Source organism: Marmota monax, unplaced genomic scaffold (genome assembly GCF_021218885.2).
Source record: "Marmota monax isolate L192 unplaced genomic scaffold, Marmota_monax_Labrador192_F-V1.1 WCK01_AAM20220418_F8-fsc00001, whole genome shotgun sequence".
NCBI lineage: Eukaryota > Metazoa > Chordata > Mammalia > Rodentia > Sciuridae > Marmota > Marmota monax.
Genome location: NW_026693777.1, coordinates 40,753,428 through 40,780,784, shown reverse-complemented (window position 1 = coordinate 40,780,784; position 27,357 = coordinate 40,753,428). Strand labels below are relative to the sequence as shown.

The following is a 27,357-nucleotide window of genomic DNA, read 5'->3' as shown; positions in this document are numbered from 1 at the left end:
GATCCAGTTCTGAAAACTGTCATATTTCACTGTCTTTAACAGAAAAATAGCTCCAGGAACACAATCAGAGTCACAAGAAAAAATAATTCTTGTAAGTAATATACTAATCATAAATTTAAATAGATAATCCATTTTGTAGAACATATCCTAAACTTATAGTGATAGATACATTATTCATTACCATTTTGTCCCTGAGTCGCTCTCCACGGATAAAAAAGTCAGCACAGCCATTCTCTTCCTGATGAGGGACTTTGAAGACAGTGACGCTGCTTAGTCCACTCCCTCCAAGGGGTAACCATCCACCACTTGAGTCATCTCGGGTCATCACCACAGCTCGCACTCGTGCATAACTATTACTAAAATAGAAGCAAAGATTGGGAATTAGCTTTTCCATAAACAAAAATAAGCCGGGCTGTCAGTTTTAAGAATCCAAAGGTCACAAATAGTTAACATGTGCAGACTGACAGGTTTACTATTTCTATGACAGTCCACAGGAAAAAAAAAGTACTTGAAAAAAAATCATAAAATAACTACACTTAAAGGTTATTCTTTATTTTGAATATTAACCTTATAATAAAAGGCTACAACACTCATATTTTAATTTATCATTTTAGTAGTCCAAGCATATTTGATCCTCACAAAGGGGGTCGTGAAGTAGGCCCACAGACAAATATTGTCAAACTACACTGGCTATCATCAAACTTCTCTCTATGTGTCCATTTGTTGCAGCATTAGAGCCAGGACAAATTACTGCAATATTTCAGCACATTTAACTGTAGCATCTCTAAGTTCTTAATCATTCTGGAATACACCATACATGAAATGTTAAAACAAACATGCTTAGGCTTACATGTCACATTTTTTTCCTAACAAATGGAAATCTAAATAATTTACACAAATTATATGCAGAATAAATATATAAATATTAATATAGTTAGTAAGCAAACTGGTGTGTAGAAAGCTTTCATGATTTCTTTCTGGCAGACTATCTTAAGAGACTGCAGTCTAGTTCCATCTCAGAATCATTTCCCAATGTTAACAAAGATCTTTACATAAAATCTAGAAAATATGTTTAACATACTAAATGTTCTACAAAACCGACATCTAAGACTTTTAGTTCTGAAACTTTTAATATAATACATAGTAATAGAATCCTAAGAGCAGTACACCTTGCTGACTTCTTAGAAAATTATATTGAATGTAACTTAAACATGTCTTGGTTATTATGAATATCAATTGAGGGCCTATGTAACGGTTCTGTGCTTTTTAGCATGTCACTGCACTAAGTTGTCTGTTGTCACTGTCTGAAAGCTTCCCCTTGCTTTAAAAAAAAAAAAAAAAAAACCAAAAACTTTATATATTTATTTGAAGTATACTTTACATACAATAACATGCATCAATTTAAATACAGAATTTAGAGTTACTGAATGCTAGCAAATGTATATATGTATATGTGTGTACACACACACACACACACACACACACACACACACACACACACAGATAGTCCTATCTGAATCTCAGCTATAGTCCACAAATTTGTATGGTGAAATCCCTAATAAAGTAATGGTATCAGAGGTGGCGGGGGACGGGGGCAGGTGATTAGATCACGAAGGTAATGCCCTCATCATTAGGTTATAATCATTATAAAAGAAACCCCCCAAAGCTACCTCTTTCTTTCCACCATGTAGTAATGGCTAGAAGGTACGATTCAAGAATCAAAAGTAGGTCTTCACTGGACACCAAATCTGTTGATACCTTCATCTTGAACTTCCTACCCTCTATAACTGAGAAATTTCTATTGTGTATAAGCTATAAGTAGCTTATACACACGGTATTTTGTTATGGTAGCCCAAACAGACTAAGACATGTAGAACAACCTAATAATCAAGATATAAGGAAGGCATTTTTATCACTTTAGAAAATTCCTTTATGTCTCCTTTCTGCCAAGTAAGTAACCATTGTTTTGACTTCTTGTATACTAATTAGTTCAACCTATTCTGAGCTGTTATTAAATGGAATCAAACATAATTATCACTTCTATACCCTGTTAGGGTTTGGATGTGAGGCATTCACCCAAAAAAACTCATGTTAGACAATGCAGGAATTTTCAGGGGTAAAATGTGAGAGCTGTGGATTAAACCATTTGATGGGTTTAATCATCAAAATAGATTATTGGGTGATAACTACAAGTAGGTGAGGTGTACTGGAGGAAGTACGCCACTGGGTGTGTACCCTTGGGATTATGCTGTTTTCCCTGACTCCTAGAGCTCCCTCTCTGCTTCCTGGCTGCCCTGAACTGAGCTGCTTTCCTCCATTATGCCCTTCTATCATGATGCTCTGCCAAAGCAATGGAGTGGGCTGGCCATGGACTGAATCTCTGAAACCATGAACCCCAAATAAACTTTTCTTTCTCCAAATTGTTCTGTGTCTTTTGGTCACAGCATCAAAAAACTGACCAACATACATTCTTTTTATATGACATCTTTTTCTCATGTTGTTTTGTGTATCAGAAGTTCATTTTTCTTTTTACCAAGTCATTCTCAGTTGAATAAATATATCACAATTTTTTCTTTATTCTTTCTTACACAGATGAGCTTATGGACTTTTCCTTGTTGCTGGCTTTGTGAATAAAGCTTTTGTACAAGTCTTTTTGTGGAGATGTTTTCATTTTTCTTAGATAATTACCTAGAAATTGAATTAATGGATCATAAGATAGATACAAGTTTATACAGAAAACTGAAAGTTTTCCTATGTGGTTGTACTGTTATATATTCCATTAATAATGTATGGTGGTTTCATGTGTTCTGTGTCCTTGCCAATATTTAGGGTTTTCAGTTTTTAAAATTTCACTCATTGTGATGTATCCTACTGTGGTTTAAATTTTTCATTTCCCTGATAATGCATAATGTTGAGCATCTTTTCATATAATTTTTCATTTCCCTGATAATGCATAATGTTGAGCATCTTTTCATATATTTAATATAAGATTAACTATTATTATCATCATTATTATTATGTCTACAAAACATTTAAAATAGAAAAAGTTGCCATGTGGTAACTCAAAGCCAGGAAAGAGTAAGGAAACAATAAAATTTACATGGAAAACCATAATTCTCCATTGCTCTCATCAGATTCTTATTTGGGCCCAATTACTGAAAACCTTCAACACAGAGAACTGGTGAGAAGAGGCATAAGGGCTAACTTGGTGTAGATATCAAACTATATTCTTTCTTCTAGGGTAGGATGGAACGAGTACTACTACTACAAATAAACATGGTATGCATCTTGAGACTGTGGAAGCATTACTACATAAATAATCACTTTGGGGAGATAGCTTCAATTCTAAGACAAATGAAGAAGCTCTTAAAAGATGCTTAGTTTTTTCTAATTTAAAATCTAAATGGTACCTAAACTTCTAATCCCTGATTTTATTTAAACAATTATTCTAAATATATCCTTTCACATGTAGTAGAGGAATCAAACTACTGTTTTAATCTATAATAAAACACCAGACTGAGTAATTTACAAAGAACAGAAATTTATTTCACACAGTTCTGGAGGGATCAAGTCACCAGCAGGTTCACTGGTTAAAGGTAGTTCTCTGCTTCCAAGATGGTGCAACTTCTGGAGGACAGGAATGCTGGATTTTTCCACTGCAGAGTTTTAACTGGTTAAAATACTGTATCTTTGGTCTAAAGTGACCTTCTTTTTCAGTTTCTTTTCTCCCTTGCAAATCCTTCTTGCTTTGTGATTACTGAGCCTATTCTATGACCCCTCCCAACTGCTGGAAAAGTAGAAGAAAATGTTTGAAAAGACCAAGTTTAAAACAGAATGTTGAATAATTAAATTCCTTAGAAAATATACAGACTCTTATAACATATTGGGACATGTCTTGGTACACCGAATACTTGAACAGTTTTAATACTGATTCTTATTCTTCTCATTTTCTGATGACTACCAAAAGTTCCCACCTTTTCATTTTCTCCCACTTGCTCACCATAGGGAAACCAGAATATATTCAAAGCCAGATAACATAGCTACTATATGTACTGTACTGCAGACTTGTATATGTGGTAGCATAATGCACTGAATACTTTCATGAACTTATAATAATTAATTAACCATAGTTTGATTTTGTTACTATGAGGTAAAAAAAAAAAATAACTGCCCATGGTGTTTATAAATTAAGGTTCTATCACCTATCAGTTCATTCAACTAAGTAAACTGGAAAAAGTTATCAATCACCATATACAAAATTGACTTGTACAGAATTGTAATTGATCATATATCGGTTTTATTTTTGAACCATTTAAAATATATATTTGTTCTTTACAAAGTGTAATAATTTTATGACTTGAGAGAATGCTATGACTCCACTTAACTCACACTCAAGTTAACTAACTTGCAAGGAAATGTTATCTTGATAAAGCCATAAATCAAAGGACCTAAAAAGCCCATTATAGAGCAATCTTACTTTTCAAGACCCAAGTCAATCTCACATTTGTTCACCTCTTGGAAGGGACTGTGAATCCCCAAAATTGTATTCAAATGTGAGTTCTTAGACATATATGTATTTTCCTAGAGAAGTCAGTACGTAGTTTTCATCACAATTTCAATAGCATAAATGATTACCCTAGCAAACCAATTTTAAGTACTACTACTACAAAAAACAAACAAAATGACTTGTACTGCTCTGGTTCTTGCTCAGATCTGTTTCCTAAGTTCAGATACATTTTAGTTTCCTGCTGATAGTTTATAATACAATGGATGACTGTTCTTAAGCTTAACATTTCTAAAACAAGTTATTTCCCTACTTTTGTCTCTCTTCTCCACAATATACCTTATTAACACCTTGATTTTAGACCAATAAGATCCATTTGGATTTCTGGCCTCCAAACTACAGTGTAATCAATTTCTATTGTTTCAAGCCCCTGAAGTTTGTGTTAATTTATTTCAGCAGCAACAGAAAACTAATATAAAATATAAGGGAAAACCTTCTTGAGGATATGAAAGCAATCTATGCAAGGAGATAAACATAACTATTTTCAATTTCTAACTACAACAGTACTAAAACAACCCTCTCACATACCACAATTGAGAAGAATCCTATTCAGCACAAAAATTTATGCTATTTTTTCCATATAATGTCAAAATATCCTTTGCTTTCTATAGTACATTTTAAGCAAATACCATCCATACAGTAAACATTATCACAGAGACTGAGTTTAGAAGATAAGTATTTAATAGAAGTAATTTAAGATGATATAACACTTCACAATATAAGTACTTGCTTTGCAAACTATATAGACTGCAGATATTCAGAAGATAACCATGTCACTACTCATTTATTTATTCAGTTAAATAATAGGCACTTATTTATATGCTACATACATAAACAAAATGGAAAAGTCAAGGTCCCTTTCCTGTAGAGACTCTTCATCTCATGGGCAAAGATAAAATAAATAATGAGAATATAGGAGTATTCACATTTGATTTGTGTTTATTTTGAGTATCAGTTTATAAAACAGGACACTTCATGGAGTGTGACACAACTATGTCATGCTAAGGACCAAAACTAAATTTAAAAGGTAATCATGAACATAAGCAAGAAAAGGAAAGTGAGACAGCAGTTAGTTTACTGAATTAGGCCTTGCATATTATACTCAGGTTAGTCATCTATTTTACTACAATAAAGAAAACAAGGAATGGCAATAAACACAGGAGTACAATTTGTGTTTTGAAAGATCTTTCATAGAAGAACTAAAAGAACTTTGCTGAATCAACTCTAAATGAAAAAGGCATTTTCCTATCTTACAGATAAGAAAATTAAGGAATGAATTGGTTAGAAACAAAAAGTCTAAATTACACCTTTAGCATCAGTAACTTTAAAAACTGGAGCAAATATTTCCTGTGTAGTAACTACCCCAAGTAGCACATTTGGATTACATAAGCTGTGTGTCTCCCATTGCCAGTTCTATAAAATAAGATTAGCTATTATAGTGTTATAAGGAAGTTAATGACGATATGCATGTAAAATGGTTAGCATTATACCTGGCTCATAGATGCCAAATAATGTTCCAATGACTTAATTTGTTAAGCCAACTTTATGTTGGTATAGTACTTGTATTCTGACACTGTCTAAATTTGCGTCATTTTATATGGTTGTCCATAACAAACCCAGGAGGCAGTCCCTTTCTCAGGACTTTTTAGTTTAAAGAAGAATCACTAACCATGGTTAAGAATTAAATAATCCACTTTCTAAGTCTTCCAAAACTGCTTACAGGATGGAGGCACTTACATCTGGTAAGTTTTCCAGAAAGGGGGCCGGGGGGAATAAAAACTAAAACATGAAGGTTAAATAAAAGATATTCAAACTATCCCTTTAGAATCAGCCATTCTAGGTACTGATTGTCAGTATTATCCACTGTTAAAAAGTAGTTCAACACTCTAATGACTTTGTACGTCCCCTGCCTTCTAGTACCACTACTATTATTCCTTGGTTATCGGCAATGATACTATGATTTCATATTGAAGTTCTCCATGTCTGGGTCAGAAGAACTATTAGTAGAATTCACTGTCAACAAGAAATCAGAACAGAGAAAAGAAGAGCTTAAAACCATTAGAATATAAAAATCAGAAAATTTAAAAATAATTTTACAGAAAGAAAACCAACATAAATACAAAATAGACAAATAGAGAGTTTCAGAATGCATTAAAATATAAGATAATTCAACTTTATTAAACTCATATCTATGCAGAAATTTCCATAAATGATGATTAAACAACAAGGGGCTGGGGACATAGCTCAGTTGGTAGAGTGCTTACCTCACATGCAAAGCCCTGGTTTCAAAACCCCAAACCCCAAAAAAAGAAGAAGAAGAAGAAAAAAAAACTAGCAAACTGAGATAAAATAAGCATACCGCGCATATATTAGTTTTTTATTGCCACTATAAATTCCGCCACTAAGTTAGTACCTTAAACACTACAAATTTATACAACTCTGTGAAACTGGAAGTCCAGACAGTTTCACTGAGGTAAAATCAAGGCATTTGTATCACTGCATCCCTTTCAAGAGGTTCTATAAGCAAAACAGCTCCTACAAGCCATCCACATTCTTTGGCCCTTGGCTTCCCTCTTGCTTCCAAGCCAGGTATACTGCTTCTCTATGAGCCTTCTGTAGTAACTTCTCTTTCTGTCCACAGTCCCACCGTCAGAAAAGGTTCTCTACTTTTTAAACACTTGTGATTAGACTATAGCCATGCAGATAATCCAGGTTAATCTTCCCTATATCAAAACTCATAACTGCAACCATACCTGCGAAGTCCTAGTGTATTTACAAGCTCTGGGGATTAGGGCAAGGCCATCTTTGGGGAGGGGAGGAATAGAGGGCACATTATTCTACCATAAACGTAATAGAAAAAAATGATATTCTCTTAAAAATAACTCTCAAAACAGGAGGAAAGAAAAAAGGAAGGAACAGAGGGAAAACAGGCAGAGCTCATGAATAAAGTCCACAAAAGAAAAATGTATATGCCATCAAATATATAAAGAAAATAAACTACTTACAAGAAAAACACAAATTAAAGAGATGAGCAACTATCAAGACATTTGTTAATAAAGGAGTTGATTCAGGTGTATAGAAGAATAAATTAGTCTGACCAATTTTAAAGGTCATTTGAAAATATCCATCAAAATTTAAGATGCACATATTCTCTGACGTAACAAACTCAACTTCTATTCCATATATAAATTATACCACTATGAGCAGAGTTTAAAGAGACTTATGAAACATCTATCTAATGGGATACTAAGCAACCATGACAAAAATGAGGAAGCTCCTTCTATGGTCAAGGGAGCTAATCTCCATTTATTCAGTTTCCTCCCACCCCAAAAGGTAGATAAATATGTTTAAAAGTCACCATTTGGAGCAGGAGGGAATCCATTGTCTTATATATGAATAGGAGAAAATGGGACAGAAGGACAAAGGCAACTTTCTTTTCATTAAATACTCTTCTATTTTTTGAATTTTATACCAGGTGTAGGCATTATCCATTCAAAAATCTGTTTTTCAAACTTCACTTCTAAACATATACACACACACGGTATATAGACCCTGAAGGGCTATGAATTAAAAACAGTACTTGTCTCTATAACAGGAATTAGCAAATTTTGTATACTTTCCCTTTAAAATACAACTGAGAATTTTCAATGGTATACAGATTTTAACAGCATTAACCCCTGCCCTGATGTCAAAACCTAGTGTACCTTACACAATGCACCCTTTCCAAAAACTTCTGAAAACTAACAATAACTCTTTTCCCACCTACTTAAAATTTATAGTTCTCCCCAATACACCCTAACTTGCTCAAATACAGTCTTGGCAACCCAGTTCCTTCTTCTACAAAGTAGCCAACAATTCACATCATATGCATTTAATTCTTCTAGAGATGCTGGAATCATATCATTAAAGTAATTGTTCTATAGGAATTGTAGGGTAATCAGCAAATAAGATCTCATCTGAAGAAAGGCTGGATGTTCTTATATTACATATACAAAAAATAGACAAGTCCTAAGAAAGAAGATGTGAATTCACAAGGTAGGCAAGCAGGGGAAGTATTTTAGTCTTATTATGCTTGGATCTAGATTTCAAGAAAGAAAGATACACTTGAGAGGAGTTCCTGAATGGCAGAAGAAATAAGATTCTTACCTTTCTAAAGGAAGCACAGGTCTAAGTGAGGTATGTCTACATATTCCAAGGTGAACATGGATGATCTTGAACTTGTAAATCATTATCTAATTATAGATGTTACTCTTCAGGAAGTCTACCCTGATGCTAGTAATGGGTTATTATCTTTTGTAAATGTTTCCATCATGTAAGGTGAGAGTGGAAGACTTATATAATTGATAGTTACCTTATAATTGATGGTTACCATGTCTTTGATGGTTCATTGTAGCCAATGATTCTTACTTAAAATAAAAGTTGGACACCATTCCATTTTTCTGGCTTAGATTAAGTATGTGATATCTTATGTCTACCACTATATAGTCATATGAGAAGTTCCTTTTAAATAGCTAGAAATAAAGCATAGGTGTTTATTATTCTTGTTTCTAATGTTTTTAGTAAAATTATATTTGGGTCGTATTTGTGCTACCAGAGATTATAATGACAACTGTGGGTTTATGCATGGGATAAAGTATTATTCTTCTGACCACTTTAGGGGAGTGGCAAGAGCATTCAGTGAGAGATCTTTTTCTCTCCATTCAGGGAGATTCAGGTGACCTTCCGGTGAAGGTAATTTCTTCATTGTCAACATCTGAAGATGGGTTTTACTAAAGAAGCCAGCAGAATCCGTTACACTGAATACCCAAAACTTCTGAAAACATTGCCAACTCCTTTTCAAAGGTTCTGTTCATGTAACTTCATTAAGGAGTGGTGAAAAGCACTATTTTTCCAAATGCACCTAAAGGCACATATTTAGAGTGTGGCTTTATCCATGTTAAGAACGCACCTAAGGGGAGATCCAAGCTGGCAGGGCCAGAGGAAGGCAGCATTCTGTGTTGCTCTGTGACCTGGGACTAAAGTAGTGAGAATACAGCATCTCTGCCAGTGATGTTCCTGCTCCCGCACAGGAATCAGAGCCATGTGCCCAAAGAGGGCTCAAGGCCTCAGTGTCAGAGTAGGTCTCACAACTACTCCCACACACAGGACTACCAGGTGCCCGAGCAGGACCATTGGCATCAGCACCTGCACAGAATTTTCGGCCACCCACCCAAGCAGAAATCCCAGATGCGGCTCCCATGAAGAACACCCTGCAGCTTCCCACATGCAGGAACTCCGGCCGCCCACCCCTCCCTTGTGGACCCCCATCTACCAACGTGGGGCTCCCCGGGTGGCTTCCATATCTTGGGACTCTGTAGCAACAGAGATAGTCCCCTATGCACAGTAGCCTGCCTGTACCAAAGAACTTCACACAGGCTCTGAAGTCAGCAGACAAGCCAAACACTACATGCCTCAGAGCTCGTCTCTGAACTCATAATCCAATGCCACTGCCTGGCTCCCTCCACCCGACCGGACGGACCCGACCCGACCGACCCGACCCGACCCGACCGACCTGACCCAACCTGAACCCCCCCATAGCTGAAAGCAACTACCTTTGGTCACCTTCATCACCATCTTTAGTGGGGGCGACTCCCAGTTTGGAACTCTGGCTGGCCAGGTTCCCAGTTTCTAACTCCCCCTTCTCCCCAGCAGCGGCTAACCCAGCACAGTGGCTGCCCAACACAAAACAGTTCTCAGTGGGGCAGGTGCGCAGCATGCCGAAAGCGCCAAGCTCAAGAGCCCCAGAGAGAAAGGTCCCTTATTAGGAAGTAGTAAGGGAGAGGGTGAGTGTGATACAGTTTAGAGACTAACACAGAGATGAGGAACTGAGAGGTCTTCAGGCGAAATATGGAAATAAGATCAGGCTTTCACATCACATGAGTGGGCCCAAAAAGAGATCCTTGAGGTGCAGTCTCCCTTCATGATCAGCAGGTATCACACCCCACTTCCAGGTACCCTCCAATCAGGACCAACCCTCCCACCCTGGTTACCTTCACCATCCTGAGGGCAGAGATACCAGCTAACAACAAACAACCCTGCATATTAGATGAGAAGGGAAGCAGGAAAGATACTGATCATGCACCAAAACAATCCCCATTTCTTCCTTAGAGATTTTTTTTTTCTTCTTCCTTTCTATTCTCCTGTCCTCACATCCCCAACATATGTGAAACCAAGTACTTTGCATGAATTAGGATTTTGAGGACTGGGACGTCTGAATAGTGTATTACAGTTGTGTTGTATATTCTTTTTTTCCCACCAATTTCAACTATTTTAACATTTTTTATTTTTCTTAACATATGTGTGTTTATTTTATGTACTCTACTGTCTTCCCATTTACTTGTCTACTCCAAATTACTTCCTCTCCCTTCTCCTGCTACTTATCTTCCTCTTTTAGATTTCTCTTTCATACTTCCTAAGACATAACAACTCTATATCCTCACATCCTACCTCCTCAGCATATCATCCTTCTCCTCACTTGGCTTCTTTGTCCACCATCAGAAACTATAAACCCTTTTACAAACCTACTGAGTATACTGTAGATAATAATTGAATTCACCATTTCTGTACATTGTGACCAAGCTGTAAATGTTTTAATAGCAAACATTTGTTTTCAGTGTGTATACTGTTTACATTGGGATCTGATAACATTGTCCTTCACCTCATAGGAGACCCTTTGGATCCCTATAGGGGCACTATAAGCCTACAGGGTAAAAACAGTAGTACTGAGGATCCACAGTGCTAGAAGGGAAGACACAAGCAATATAAAAAGACAAGGGAAGAAAGTGCCCCAAACAAATCAAGACACCACATTATTAGAATTCATGGCCAGCACAGCAGAAGAAAATACAGAGAAGGAGTTCATGATGTACATGATTAAAATGTTCTGCAAATTAAAGGATGATATAAGAGAGCAAATACAGGCAGCAAAAGATCATTTTGACAAAGAGCTACATAAACAAATACAGGAAGCAAAAGATTACTTCAATAGGGAGATAGAAGTCCTAAATAAACCAAATTAAAACTTTAACTGAAAGCATCATAAACAGATTAGACCACTTGGAAGACAGGACCTCAGACAATGAAGACAAAATAGATAATCTTGAAAAGAATGTAGACCACACAGTGAAAATGGTAAGAAACCATGAGCAGAACATTCAAGAAATATGGGATAGCATAAAAAGACCAAATTTAAGAATACACACAAAATCTCGGCATTTAATGTCAAAGAAGTAAGGAATAACAAGGATTAGCCACCAACCTTGAATGTCTAGGATGACAATTCTTCAGGGGTCATACACAACCAAATTGGAAATACAAAAAAATATATGGAGATAGTAGCAGGGACCTAGATTTATCAACAGAATAATCTCCTAAGGAAAATAAGTTTTTTGTTTGGTTTGGTTTGGTTTGGTTTGGTCCAATACTAGGAATCAAACCCAAGGGCACTCTACCACGGAGCTACATCTCCAGCCCATTTTATTTTTTGAGACTAAATTGCCAAGGTTGGCCTCAACCTTGGATCCTCCTGACTCAGCTTCCTGAGATGCTGGAATTACAGGTGTATACCATTACACTTGATTTAAAATGGAAGTATTTCTACAAAACATGACTAAAAACCACCAACATCTGATTGTTCTGGATATGACTGACAATTAGAAGTCCTAAAAGTATCTCCACAAAATAAGCATTCGATACATACTTGAATAGTTGAATCCAGGCAGGGGTAAAGGATAAAATATTACAGTTGGCACCAACAATATAATCACAAAAAGGTCTAGGAGGAAAAGTTGGGGAAAGTCCTTCAGGGGTTAGGACAATCAAAACTGACCTTACATTCTGGGGGATTTAGAAAGCTGATCTCTAGGCTCAGTGTAAGCACAAAGTAAAGGATGTAAGACAGAACTGTAGATGGCATGGCTAAATTTTGCAATAGTGCTGCCATATAGCACAATCTTCAAAGACTGGGTTTTTCTTTCTTTTTTAAACTTCTGGTACTTAAGGAAATTTCTGTCAAATCATAATATGACCATGTGGTAAATAAATAGAGACTTCAGGACTTACACTTCTGAACTGTGAAACTTACTACAAAGTTATAGTAATTAAAACACTGTGGTACTGGCATAAAAATAGACATGAAAGAATAAGCATTCAGTCTATTGATTTATGTGAAAGGTCGCAAATTAAAGAAGCCATACATAAAAGGTCACATTTTAAATTATTTTGAATAGGTAAACCCCAAAACACAAAGCCATTTGGCGGTTGCCAAGGGATGGGGAAGAGGGGTAATAGAATGTATATGGAATTTTCTTTAAGGATGATAAAAATGTTTTGAAACTAGACAGGGGTGATGTTGTACAACATTGTGACTACACTAAACGCCACTAATTTTTTACTTGAAAGTGGTTAAATTCATGTTATGCAATTTCACTCAATGCTTAATACAGGTAAAATGTTAATTATTTTAATCTGTAAATCCAAAATGACACTCAATTAAAAAATAAAAGATTTTCACATTTAAGTTTTTGAAATTTGATGTGCATTTTACGCATGTCGTAGTATATGTCAATTCTGACTAGCTCTCAACAATTATAATACTGGACAGCTAATGAGAAGATTATAAAAATAGGTAACACTACACAAAAAGACATCTTAAAAATCTAGAAGCCTCTTATTAATTAATTAATTAATTACTAGGGATTAAACCCAGGGACTCTTTACCACTGAGCAACAACATCCCTAGCACTTTTTATTTTGAGACAGGGACTCATTAAGTTGTCCAGATTAGCCTTGAACTTGTGATCCTCCTGTCTCATTCCCCCAAATTGCTGGGATTACAGGTGTTTGCCACCACATTTGGCAAGTTTTGTTTTTAAAATAAAATGAAGTTCATTTTTAAACTTAACTGTTAAGGATTCCTCACTGATCTTTTCTTATTAGCTCCAAATTCATAAAAATCCTTATAGTCCCAACAGAGTGCCTCTTTTCAGAGTTCAAAATTCCTAGAACTGAGGCTCACTGTCTGATTTGTCTGCCTTAGATTATTTGCTAATCTCTGAACCAATCACACACCTGGAAAAGGCCTGAAAGTGAAGAACGAATGAGTCCCCCAGGAAAAGTAGATTAAAAAGATTAAAAGCCAAGGTATGCAATGTCTTTGAAGACAGAGGTAGAATGTAGAATTCTGGACCTATTCTTTTAGGGAGGAGTTAAAAAAAAAAAAAAAAACTCAGAAAAACAGTTTACTTAAGAAATGTGGTATTAATGTTTGGATCTTAAATGTCCTCTAGAGGCCATGTACTAAAAGGCTTGGTGGCCAGCCTGTGGTGCTACTTAGAGGTTGTGAAACCTCCAGGAGGTGGGGATTAGTAGGCAGAAGTTAGGTTATCAGGAGGCATGCCCTTCAAGGAGATATTAGAACCTCAACCCATTTTCCCCTCTCTGCTTCCAGGCCACCAAGAGGGGAGAAACTCTGCTTCATTATTCACTCCCTGACATGATGTGCTGCTCAACACATTACAGGCCCAAGCAACATAGTCAGGCAACCACTGACTGAAACTTCTGAAGCTGTGAACTGAAATAAAACTTTCCTCTTTATACATATGTTCCGGTATTTTGTCACAGCAATGGAAAGCCAACACACACAGTAAAAAGATTCAAAGAAAGTAACTAAAAAAACATGGAAATCTTATGTACTAGTTACCTAGCACATATAGATATTTGATTTAAAAATAAATTGTATACATGCATGCTATGGTTTGGATATGAGTTGTCTCCCCAAAGCTCCTATATTAATGCAGGAATATTAGAGATGAAATGATTAAATTACAAAAGTTATGTTTAATAAGTGGATTGGTTCATTTGCTAAATTAATAATTTGAATGGACTAACTAGGTGGTAAATGTAGGCAGGTAAGGCATGGAGGAGATGGGTCACTAGGGGATTAAATTTTGTCACCCTGATGATCCCCGAGCACCCCCACCCTTTCTGGCCATGATAAGCTAAGCAGCTTTCCTCCACCATGCTCTCCCACCATGATCCCAAATAAACTTTTCCTCCTCTAAGTTGTTGTGAAGTACTTTGGTCATGGCAACATAAAATCTAAAACAATGAATGAATTTATTGGATCTCTTTTATAAGCCAAACACTATATTAAGCAGAACATAACCAAAGATGAATAAACATAGGTCCCTTTTCTCAAAGTATTCACAAAACAACTATCTTCAATATAATATGGGCAATAATTTTTAGACATTACCCAAAGTTCAGAGGAAAAAGTGATTTTTTCCTGGTAATGGAAGCTCTGAAGTAAATCAAAAGCCTATGTAAAAGGAAACTAGAAATACTCCTTTTAAAGAAAAGAGATCACTGATAGGGGTTGGAATACTTAAGACAGGTGGAAAACTTGCAAAATAAAGTATGATGAAAGTCTAAACAATGTTTTTCTCTTAAAATGCAAAAGTACTAACAGATTGGTACAATTAATGTAGAACACTGATTCCTCCACTTAAAATAATTAATAAAGTCATAAATTCAGCTTCTGATATCTTTAGTTAGGCCAAATCATTTTAAGTAAGACAGTCTGTCTTTTAGAACGAAGTTAGCAGCTCAAATATTTGAATTTACTCTTACTTCACATTAGATTCAGAGTGACCTACCCTGTTGCTTGTAATAGTATTCAGGTCTTAAAGCAGACAAATGAGCAAAGTAAGTGGCTCTGAGTGCTTATAAGCTTGTAGTGGTGGAGGCTATAGCTATCTAAAGGGATACTTCAAACTCCACTCCAGCAGCTGCCTTGTAGAAATGCAAGTTCATTATTATGAGAATGGTTTGATGTTTTTAAAAATGCTGGAAATTGTGCCTATTGAAATCTCATGATTTCTTATGCATTGACTCATATAAGAAATTTTCATCTTCTGTCTTAAATGACTTTTTAATCAAAGAGAAATATAAATTGTTTTTATCCATTTTACCACTGCATTTATCTGTTTTAAAACTAAACAACTATATAATAAAAACTATACAAATAAACAGAGCATGCTTTGGGATCTACCAAATAATTCATTAGCAACAAGGAACTATTAGTATTCTATTTACTTACTTACACTATCACTTTAATGCATTTTTCACGTCAAAGTGTTAAATATATTTAGGTTCTAAACATAAAATCCCAAACTTGCAAGACCTCAGCCAATGCATTAACAGAAGCTACTTGCCTTTATGATCCCTTCTATTGCTCAATCACTAATCTGCAACTACAACCGCATCTCTCTACTCCTTAAGTAGTTCTCTTCTACCCCAGGTCTCTATACTTCCTTTTTCCTTTACTGGGATTCTCCCCTGAGATATTCTATTGGCTTACTCCTTCTTCAGTATCAGCTAATGTGAATCATCCTCAAATGAGTAGGACCAGGCTACTCTCTCTTTATTTTCCTGAAATTATTTTATTTACTTATCAATTTAAACAATTATTGTTTCTTTTTTAAAAAAAATATTTTTGTTTTTTTACACAAATGGAGTACAACTTTTCATTTCTCTGGTTGTACATATGTAGGTCTCACCATTTGTGCCATCATACCCATACATAGGGGTAACACTGTCCATCTCATTCAATTATCTTCCCCCCCCACACACACACACTCACACTCCCCTCCCCTCTTTATCTCACTCTAGTCAGAATGGCAATTATCAAAAAATCAAGCAACAATAAGTGCTGATGAAGGTGTAGGGAAAAAGGTACACTGATTCATTGCTAGGATTGTAAAACGGTACAACCACTTTGGAAAGCAGTAGAAATACCTTAGAAAACTCAGAATGGAACCACCATTTGACCCAGCTATCCCACTCCTAGGTCTATACCCAAAGGACTTAAAGCAGCATACTACAGTGATGCAGCCACCTCAATGTTTATACCAGCTCAATTCACAATGCTAACCTTTGGAAACAGCCCAGATGCCCTTCAATACATACACGAATAAAGAAACTGCGGTATATATACAAAATGGAATACTACTCACCCTTAAAGGAGAATGGAATTATGGCATTTATGGGGAAATGGACAGAGTTAGAGAATATCATGCTAACTGATGTAAGCCAATCCCCCAAAACCAAAGGCCAAATGTTTTCTCAGGTAAGTAAATGCTGATCCATAATGGGTGCGGGGCAAGGGAAGAACGGGGGAACTTTGGATCTGTTTCTTTTTAATAAGATTTCTTTTTCATGTGTGCAGAATCTTTGTTTTCCTTGCTCACTACTGTATCTAACAGAACATTATCTGGGATATAGTGGATGCTGAGTAAATGAATGGAAAGGCATACAAATTCCCAACCTTCCTTACAATATTAACATGCCATTTCTATGATCCTCTATAAAAACAAAATATTTTTTGAAATTTTAGCAAGATGATGTAGGAAACTTTCAAATCCCAGCATCCTCTACCATAATCTTTTGAGTTCTTTTTCTCTAGAAGCCACCATTCGCCCTGTGCCCTTTAGGTCAGGTCAATATAAAACATTTCATAACAACTCTAATGACATAGAGAGGTAGAAATAGGTACATTCTTACAATCCAGACAAAAACCATAAAATACAGAATTTTTCACAATTACATGTCATTTTCATAGAAGATAAGACTATTTCAGATCTCAGAGTGATTTCAAGTCCTTCCAGGAACCAGGTATACTCTGTATCCTAAGAGAGTTGAAGGAAGAATAGAGGTAAATTAGAAGAGGAAAAGGAAAAAAGAGTTTTCCTGATAGAAAACTATTTTATGTAAAAGACACAAAGGAAGAAAGAGCAATAGAGAAAATGATAAACTAAAAGATTCATACAGATTTTTTTATTAAAGACGAGAAAGGGAGCACTAATAGGACATATAGACTGGCTCACACAGAATCATATTAAGGATTCTACTTTTAATATTAAGAAAAACCAGATTTTTAAAAGAAAAATAATATAAAATCTACACTTAAAAAGGAAAATCACACTGCCTTAGAAATTAAAGGAAAAGATGATAGAAGAAAAGGGAGTGAAGAGTGAACACAAACAGTAGTTTACTAATCCAGGTGAGAAATAAAGACTAAGATGAGATAACTGGAAAAATGGACCAGAAAATTTAATGGACTAAAGACATACTTTGGAGGTAAAATTGTACGCAGAGTGCTTCCAAAACTCTGATCTCTCTGATGTATCTCTGTGCCTTTTCAATTGCTTCCATTGTCTGAAATAAAGATGTTTTTACGTATTTTAAACAAAGAATTAATGGGATAATGACCATTACCTATTAACCATCCCATATATCCTGTACTACCACAACACTACAGCTTATTTGTTATATTTCACTGTTAGTTTCTGTGATACTTCCCACCTGTCCCCTACTTACTGCAAAGCTCAAAGATCTTTGTTATGTTCTCTAAATAATCCCTAATCTAGAAGAGTACCTGGCAGTGAGTCAGCACTAAATAATATCCACTGAATAAATAACATTTCAATTAGGAAGAGGAGATTTTCATAGTAATTATCAAAGAATATGGTAAATATATAGTATTTGAAAGAGTGAGTCGACAGGAGGTTCTTTCAACCGTGCAGCAGGGGTAGTGGAGAAAAAAAAATTAAGATAAAGTATTTAAAATAGTGTGGTATAGATGAAATGGAACAAGGTTTCTCAGTTTACAGTTCATAAAATTCATGCATCACAATAATCTACTGTATTTATTATAAAACTGACTCCTAAATCCCGAAGTTTTGAATCAAGATTTCCTGAAGGTAAGGCCCATGGAGATGCTTTATTAAAAAAAAAAAAAAATGAACTGATACTTATACAGAATATGTATGAATGCCACAGGAATGGAGTCCAGACTCAAAAATATTTAATATGTGATAACAATAAGGTATATCAAATCTATGGACAACAGACAGATTATTTAAAGAATAGTGTCAAAGTAAAAGGCAAGCCTTCTGACAACAAATTAGAACTTGAATCTCTACGTTAAACTACAATTCACCTGTAGCTCAAGAGTTAAAATCAGGAATCAACAAATGGGACTTACTCAAACTAAAGAGTTTTTTCTCAGCAAGAGAAACAATAAGAGAGGTAAATAGGGAGCCTACATCCTGGGAACAAATTTTTACCCCTCACACCTCAGATAGAGCCCTCATCTCCAGAGTATACAAAGAACTCAAAAAATTGAACAATAAGAAAACAAACAACCCAATCAACAAATGGGCCAAGGATTTGAACAGACACTTCTCGGAGGAGGATATACAATCAATCAGCAAATACATGAAAAAATGCTCACCATCCATCGCTAGCAATCAGAGAAATGCAAATTAAAACCACCCTAAGGTACCATCTCACCCCAGTAAAAAAGGCAGCCATTATGAAGTCAAACAAGAAAAAGTGCTGGCGAGGATGTGGGGAAAAGGGTACACTGGTGCACTGCTGGTATGACTGCAAACTGGTTGGACCAATTTGGAAATCAGTATGGAGATTCCTCGGAAAGTTGGGAATGGAACCACCATTCAACCCAGCTGTTCCCCTTCTCGGACTATTCCCAAAAGACCTAAAAAGAGCATACTACAGGGATACAGCGTCATCAATGTTCATAGCAGCACAATTCACAATAGCTAGACTGTGGAACCAACCTAGATGCCCTTCAACAGATGAATGGATTAAAAAAATGTGGCATATATACACAATGGAATATTACTCAGCAATAAAAAACAACAAAATCATGGCATTTGCAGGGAAACGGATGACATTAGAGCAGATTATGCTAAGTGAAGTCAGCCAATCCCTTAAAAACAAATGCTGAATGTCTTCTTTGATATAAGGGGGGCGACTCAAAACAGAGCAGGGAGGAAGAGCATGAGAAGAAGATTATCATCAAACAGGGATGAGAGGTGGGAGGGAATGGGAGAGAGAGGGGGAATTGCACGGAAGAGGGAAGGAGACCAGCATTGTTATACAAATATACATATAAGAGGATGTGAGGCGAAGGGGAGGAAAATAAATAAATAAATAAATAAATTAGAAAGAGTGAGAGAAATGAGCTATGGTAGATGGGGTAGAGGGAGGGGAGGGGAGGGGTGGGGGGATAGAAAGGGGACAGGAAGGGCAGCAGAATACAACAGACACTTGTTTGGCAGTATGTATAAACGTGGCTGTATAATCAATGTGATTCTGCAATCTGTACACGGGGGAATAATAAGAATTCATACCCCATTTGAAACAAATGTATGATATATGATATGTCAAGATCAATGTAATGTTTTGAGCAACCAATAAATTTCTGATGCTTACAAATAAATAAATAAAATAAACTACAATTAAAAGTGTGCATTTAGAAATATTCTTGTAATATACAATATATATACCTTTAAACCCATAAATTTTATATCTAGAAATTTATTGTAAAGAAACAGGGAAGTGCATTTGGGAATGTATGCATAAAACTATTCATCACAGCATTGTTTATTACAATTTTAAAAAACCTATAAATTGGCTAAGGATTAGTAAAATACCAAAAATAATTTTTAGCCATTAGGTATTAGGATGTGTATTTTGTATAGGCTGACAGTAAAAATACAGACTGCAAAGCAATATGAAATAGTGTGATCTGTTTTGGAGAAATAACTTTAAAAGTATATAATTTGCTTTAAAAAAAACTATGCTGGAAAAACTCACAGTATAAGTCATCATGATTATCTCTCAAAAGTAGAGATTATCTTAATTTCTTCTTTTATGATCACACACACAAAAAAAGTAAAACTACCAAAAATGAAATAGCAATCTGAGCTTTAATATTTAATAGTAAACACCTAATTGCAAACATTTACGTAGCTTAATATATTCTGGGTCAAATGTCTAGATGAAAAGTCTAAATGTGAGATCAGAGCATCTACCAGGAAAAACAAAACAGGATTCCACAATCATGTTCCTGTCCTACTGCCACAAAGAAACAAGTCTCAAATTTGTAATCCTATTTCACAGATCTGCCCACCTTTTCTACAGATTCTTTCTTCTTCCCTACAAACTCCTCTTCTTCCCTAAAATGTTCAACAATCCAGATCATCATGAAAATACACTAGAAATTAAAAGGTTTTTTTTGTTTTGAGTCATGGTCTTGCACAATTGTCCAGTCTGGGGTTGGACTCACCATCCTCCTGCCTCAGCCTCTCAAGTAGCTAGGCTCCAGCCATGTTCCACTACACTCAGCTTTACAAGAAACTTTTTAACAATAAGCCATACTGAATTCAAATCGGCATTCAAACTAGCAATAGAAATGTGAGGCACTTACAAAAAAAAAAAAAAATAAACAAACAAAAAAAAAGCCATGGTTCTACTTAGAAGAAAAAAAAAACACATAATGACAAAATTAAAATAACCATTAGAAAAAAGTTATAAACTTTTCATTTCTAAAATTATAATGATCAAAAGATTACTATAAAGACATGCAAAATATATTTTTACTGATACTGGGAAATGGGCATAGACAACAAATTTCAAATACTTGCAAGATCCCCAAACTAAAACCACTCTAATATCACTTATACATTATAATGGGCAATCTGAACTGCCAACTTGATTAGATTAAGATATGTGGAAGATTAAGATATTTCTGGGTGTGTTTAGAGATGACTGAGTGTGGAATAATGAATTGAAGTGGAGACCCTCCCTAAGTGTGGGCAGCACCATCCAATCAGTTGGAGGCTTGAAAAGGAAGCAGCAGCAGATGCAAGCTTGATTCTTCCTGAATGGGCACTTTATTGTTGCTGCAATTGCCTGAGGACAGATTCTCCCTCCTTCACTCTTCCCAAGTGGACTCTGCCAGTGATGCTCCAGGGACTTTCCAAAAGCCTTTGGTCTTGGACTGGAGTAGTGCAGGAAGCCACAAACTGAGCCACACTGGAGCCATTAGGCAGGGAAGACAGGTCTTGGGAATTCCAAGGTGGAAAGCCCTCCTGCAAGAATGCCCAATTCACATTGGCGTCCTGATCCAGCTCAGACCTCAAGTTCAAACACAGCTCCCAAGATAGGAGTAACCACTGGAGCCAAACAGACTCCCAGAGATGGGCATAGCTTGCTAAACACCAACCAACATGTTTACCTGAAGACCCCTGCCACACTAAGAAGCAAGCACCTAAACAAGATTCCTCCCACTGAAATCTTATTCTTTGATTTACTCCCCCTTAAATAAAGAATTGGGGCCTTTTCAGTGTTCAGTTCCAGTTCCTATCAGGTCTAGAAGACTCATCAGGCACCCGCTTTTAAAATCTAATCTTTGGCTTTGTCTTATTTCTTACTGATTATTTAAGACTTTTTATTTTCCTAGGCAGCTCACACCTCATGAGCAGGAAGATGCTCTGTGGGGGTACTGTCTACCCCGTCACAGAGTAAGCATCATTGATCCCTCTTGTTGTGAGACTTTAGCATCTTGGACTGCATAGCTACTGGTTCCTCCAGCTCTCCAGCCTACAGATGGCCATTATGGACTATCCAGGCTTCTGATTGTGTAAACCAATCTAATAAATCCCCTTTTTACAAGTCATACCTCCTGCTGATTCTGTTCCTCTAGAGAATCCTGAATAATACAACCATCAATTCAGTAGCTTCTTTTTTTAATCAAACAAAGCTGGAGTGAATCAAACATACTACCCACAGTTTCTACAGCACAACAAGGAATAAATCCCAAAAAGATGTATTTATGAACTATGTATGGAAAATTATTCACTATGTATGAACTCAGTAATGCTGGTGTCCAACAGATTATCAAAATTCTCAGGCTCTCCCCATCTATTACTGAGCTATACTCCCATCTGATACTTTCTTTAGTAATTTCCCTGTAAAAGCTCATATTGAACTGGTTGTGTAAAACCAATCTAATAATCAATTTAATAATTAGAATTTTCAGGAAGTTTTATAACTTAGCATAAACTGTGTGCTTTTCTTTATAAGAAAGGATTAAGAGAGGTTGACAATAATTTGTTCTTATTTTATTTTTTTGGTACTAGGGATTGAACTCAGAGATACTCAACCACTGAGCCACATCCCTAGCCCTATTTTGTATTTTATTTAGAGACAGGATTTCATTGAGTTACTTAGTACCTCACTTTTTGCTGAGGCTGGCTTTGAACTCACAGTCCTCCTGCCTCAGCCTCCAAAGCTCCTGGGATTACGGCGCCTGGCTGAAAATTTGTTCCTCATCCTTAAATTTCAAACTGTACAGCACTTCTTTAAAGCTATGCATTTTGTTTTATTTTTATACAAAAATGCATTTTCAGAGGGTGAAAAACCTAAAAAATAGCATGTATAAAAATTAAAAGCATGGAACTTAAGCAGACATAAGGAACCTTAAAGATCTAGGCTAACATAATACACAACATGACACTCTTTTGAAAAGATCTACATGGATGATCAATCTTCTGTAGTTGGAGAGTAACTAAGAAGCTCCTAACTTTCCACCACAATCCATTCCACTATCAGACAAATCACATCATTAGCAAGTCCTCTTTCATAGAATAAAAATCTGCTCTCTACTTGATTAATTTCCATTCACTTATTCTAATTTTTTCTCTCAGAGTCTAAGTTTATTCCTACTATACAAAAACATCTAGATTTTTTATCTGACTATAGAAATAGTTTTCATTTATCAACTCTGCTCAAAATGAAGGTCAATAGATCTTGATAGCTACAAGTGCTCTCCTTACTTGCTGCAAGTAATAATAAACCTACACTTTTTTTTATTTTCCAGTGGAGCTGATAGGCTCTGCAGTCACCAAGAGTCAAACCCACTGCACTGGGTTATATGCTTACAACCTAAGTAGTTCTTTTACCTGTAAGAGATAATAAATTAGTATTGATTCATTCTAAATCATTTGGTTTTGCAAACAACTGTTTCTTATGATCAAAGAAAATGCAGTATGCATGTTCACATACAGACTCATTAACTTCATGAGTATGTTACTTATTCTAAAATGCCCCAAACTGAAAAATCATATCATTTTTCATGACATATATTTTTAAGCAAGATTAAATTGATACCCTAATTCAATCTGTAATCACACCCACAAAAACAATAAACTATATATTTTTTAAAAATCTGGGACAAAAGTAAAAGTGGCTAATTGTGCCTAACAAGGATATAGAATATCTGTTTTCTTTGTACATTCGTACTTTTTAAATTTCTTAAAAATAAAAAAGCAACTTACCCATAAGCTAAATAATAAACTTATTTCTTGGCAAGACCCAGCTGGTTACCGTGAGAATCTGAACAGTCCTTTTAGAAAAGTTTTTTTTTTTTCATTGCCTTATGGCAGGGATTAATAAAAAAATTCTGATTAAAAGCATTTTTATACCCTCATATCCCTCTAAGGAGGCAAATTAGATTTTCTCTTTTAATTTATATATATTTTAAAATCAGTGATTATTGGTACAAACAAATTATTTCCCCCATAGAGATGAGATCACAGACATATTGTAGGAAAAATCAATAGGTGAAATTTTCAGTTAAAAAAAACACTGAAGATATACTTTCTATTAAAAGGACACAATGCAACTGTTATATTTTGGGGAAGTTATTTTATAATTCCAGGTCTCATCTATAGGAATAAGGAAGATCTTATTTAATCAAAATCTTTTCCAATTCCAAATTTCTTTGATTCTGTGAAACACCCAAGACTTGGTTTTATGCTAGATAGTTCCCATAAATGCTTGGCATGCATTATTCAACACTTATCCAACAGCAGATACTTTTAACATTTCTTTGCAACGAATTTCTGCTTCTATTACTTCCACTAGTAACATCAGTAGATAGCTAACACTTTAGTACTTGCTATGTATAGAAACAGTTTAATGCTTTATATGGATTATATTTAATCCTTATAATCAGGGGCTGGGGATGTGGCTCAAGCGGTAGCGCGCTCGCCTGGCATGCGTGCGGCCCAGGTTCGATCCTCAGCACCACATACAAACAAAGATGTTGTGTCCGCCAAATACTAAAAAATAAATATTAAAAAATTCTCTCTCTCTCTCTACCTCTATCTCTCTCACTCTCTCTTTAAAAAAAAAAAAAAAAAAGAAGTAATGAGCAAGTGCATGCTCTGAGCAAGGGCATGCTTCCTCTTCTATAAAAAAAAAAAAAAAATCCTTATAATCACCTTCCAGACAGGTATGGTTATTATCCTCATTTTGGAGATGAGAAAACTAAGGATTGTGGAAGTCTAAGACCACATAACTGGTAAACGGCAAATGGCATAGTGGAGCCCTGAACCTGGTCATTAGAAGGAACTCAAATTTCCTGTAGAAGTGTATTTCAAAGGTTGTGATTAAAATAAGATAGCACAAAACCACACACATCCTCTTTTGGTCACAAGGCTGACTTACAACTTAATAAGATAATACTAAGAAAATAAGAAACAAAATTCTGTACCTACTCTTAAAACTAAATCTTACTAAACTTAACCTGAACTGCAAAACCACAGCCAACGTAAACAATGGCCTTAGCCTTCCACTGGGAAATTGCTTTATACAGATAAATCAACTCTTATTTAAAATATAATTTTAAAAACTGTTAGAATTCTTGTTCACTCACCAACTTTCAAAGCAATATACTAAGACAATAAAAAACAAATTCACTGAGTACACATATGTGCTAAGTAAACATAAAGAATCATTTCTAAGGGTTCTAATAAAAAAAGATGAATTTTTGTCTTGAGATCTATTTTCATTACTACTAGAGAAAACAGCACATACATAGTTCTACCATACACTCCTTCATACAGGTTTTCATCTTTCAATCTGCTTTGAAATAGCTAAGACATAATCCCATATTACTTGCCACTGATATTACCTTAACACCATAATAATAATAATAATAATAATTATGGTGTTAAGGTTATTGTTGTTGTGTTGTTGTTGTTATTATTATTATTATTATTATTACTCTACATTCTATTCTATTCTAAGGAGGCAAATTAGCTTCCAGGGGTGCTCTACCAGAACTATTTCTGCATCCCTTTTTATTTTTTATTTTGCAGCAGGGTCACCCAGCCTGGCCGTGAACCTGCAACCTTCCTGCCTCAGCCTCCCAAGGTGTTGACCATGCAACATGCTTGGTCAGAAATTTTAAATACACTTTTTTCCCTTTAACACAGAAGCACAAATATAAGATTTAAGAATATTTATTCTTTTTGACAAAGATAGACTACAAACTATCACAGAAGCCTATGAAAAAAATGTTTACCAAACAAGCATCAGCCTAAAACTTGGAACTACATGAAGTACATCCCTTTTTGTACATGTCAGTCTCTAGTCCAGCAAAATTTAATACACCATAAGAACGTCCCATAAAAACTAATAAAGTGACTCTAAGATTATTAAGGATAAACTACAACTGTTTTATGAATCAAGTGTAAACTGAGAATGAACAGGATCAACATGTGAAGGCAAAATAATTTTTAAACAGAAAAGACTTACTTACTCACCAGATTCTCAATCTTAAAACTAAAGGACAGTGTGAAAGCCTGAACAAAATATATCAAAGAACAGAAACAGTTCTTCACACAGACTGTTTGTTTACTCACTTGGAATATGGGAAAAGTAATTCCAACTCATGAAGATGTTCTGAGAATAAATGTAACAAACAAGATCCCTATAAATGTTAAACAGTTAGATATGATTTAGAGTATATTAAATTACTACAATTATGAAATGACAGTGTGATAAAAGGCACACATAAAAATAACTAAATCTAGTATTATATTTATGTATTATATGTTTAGACCTTATATACAAATTCTAAGCCATTTGAATTCATGGATATTGAAATAATTTACAATCACCATATTATCTATCACTACTTAACTATACACCTAGGGAAAAGTCCCAATAAACAGAAACATTCTCAGTATAATATATCACACTCAAATTTTGTCACCGATGTCTAAAATACTGCCTTACTCCTAGCAAGCATGTAATAAATACTTTTGGAACTACAGTAACTATTTCTGTTTTGAAATAACCGTACTTAATAACCGTACTTATTATTATCAAATACGTTTCTTAAATATATTTTAAGTAGGTTGTTCCCTCTTCCTTGCCAGGAAAGACAAATAGCAAAAATAATGGAAAAGAAAATATAAGAAAGGACCAATATGGGCAAGTAGAGACACAGTCTTTGGACAAAAAAGGCCCAAGTTTACATTCCAACTCTTATGACTTCATCTGGGTGTTATGAATAAGACAACTTCAGCTTGTTTTTCTGCATATATAAAACCTCACCCCAAAGCAAATTAAGCACACCTAGCACCTAATTCTAACATATTCTCTAATAACAGGAACCAGAGCTCCTTGGAAAAAGTGGGATGATTCCAAAAAGCTAGGGCAAAGAAAGCATGCAATGAACCTGGAACATCTTGTGATACCAGAAAGGAAGTGCTCAAATACAGGGATGGACAAAAGAACAGAAGCCAACTTGATGGGGCATCCCAATAGTCAAATCTCTGAGCATTAAAAAAAAAAATTATAACAAAGGACTATAATCCACACTAATGGAAATACATAAATGTGAAAAAGAAAGTTTATAAAATTTCAATTAATAAAAGTAGAAGAAATGGTGGGACTAGGAAAAAAATCATCATTTGGCAAACATCACAATAATTACTGCAGGGAGGAATCATCAACAATGTTAAAAATGGTAAACAAATGTATGATAGAAAATAGGATATGTACATGGTCTCAAAGTATTTTCCCAGAAGATG

The 27,357-nt window shown here is 35.3% G+C and overlaps 1 protein-coding gene across 1 annotated transcript in view; it reads right to left on the bottom strand.

The window, feature by feature from the left end:
• Positions 1 to 27,357, bottom strand: part of Spred1 (sprouty related EVH1 domain containing 1) — an 87,151-nt gene that overhangs the window by 46,864 nt on the left and 12,930 nt on the right. Inside the window, exon 2 of the mRNA XM_046461394.2 lies at positions 182 to 356. Coding sequence (XP_046317350.1) covers positions 182 to 356 — 175 coding nt within the window. The remainder of the gene's footprint in view (positions 1 to 181; positions 357 to 27,357) is intronic.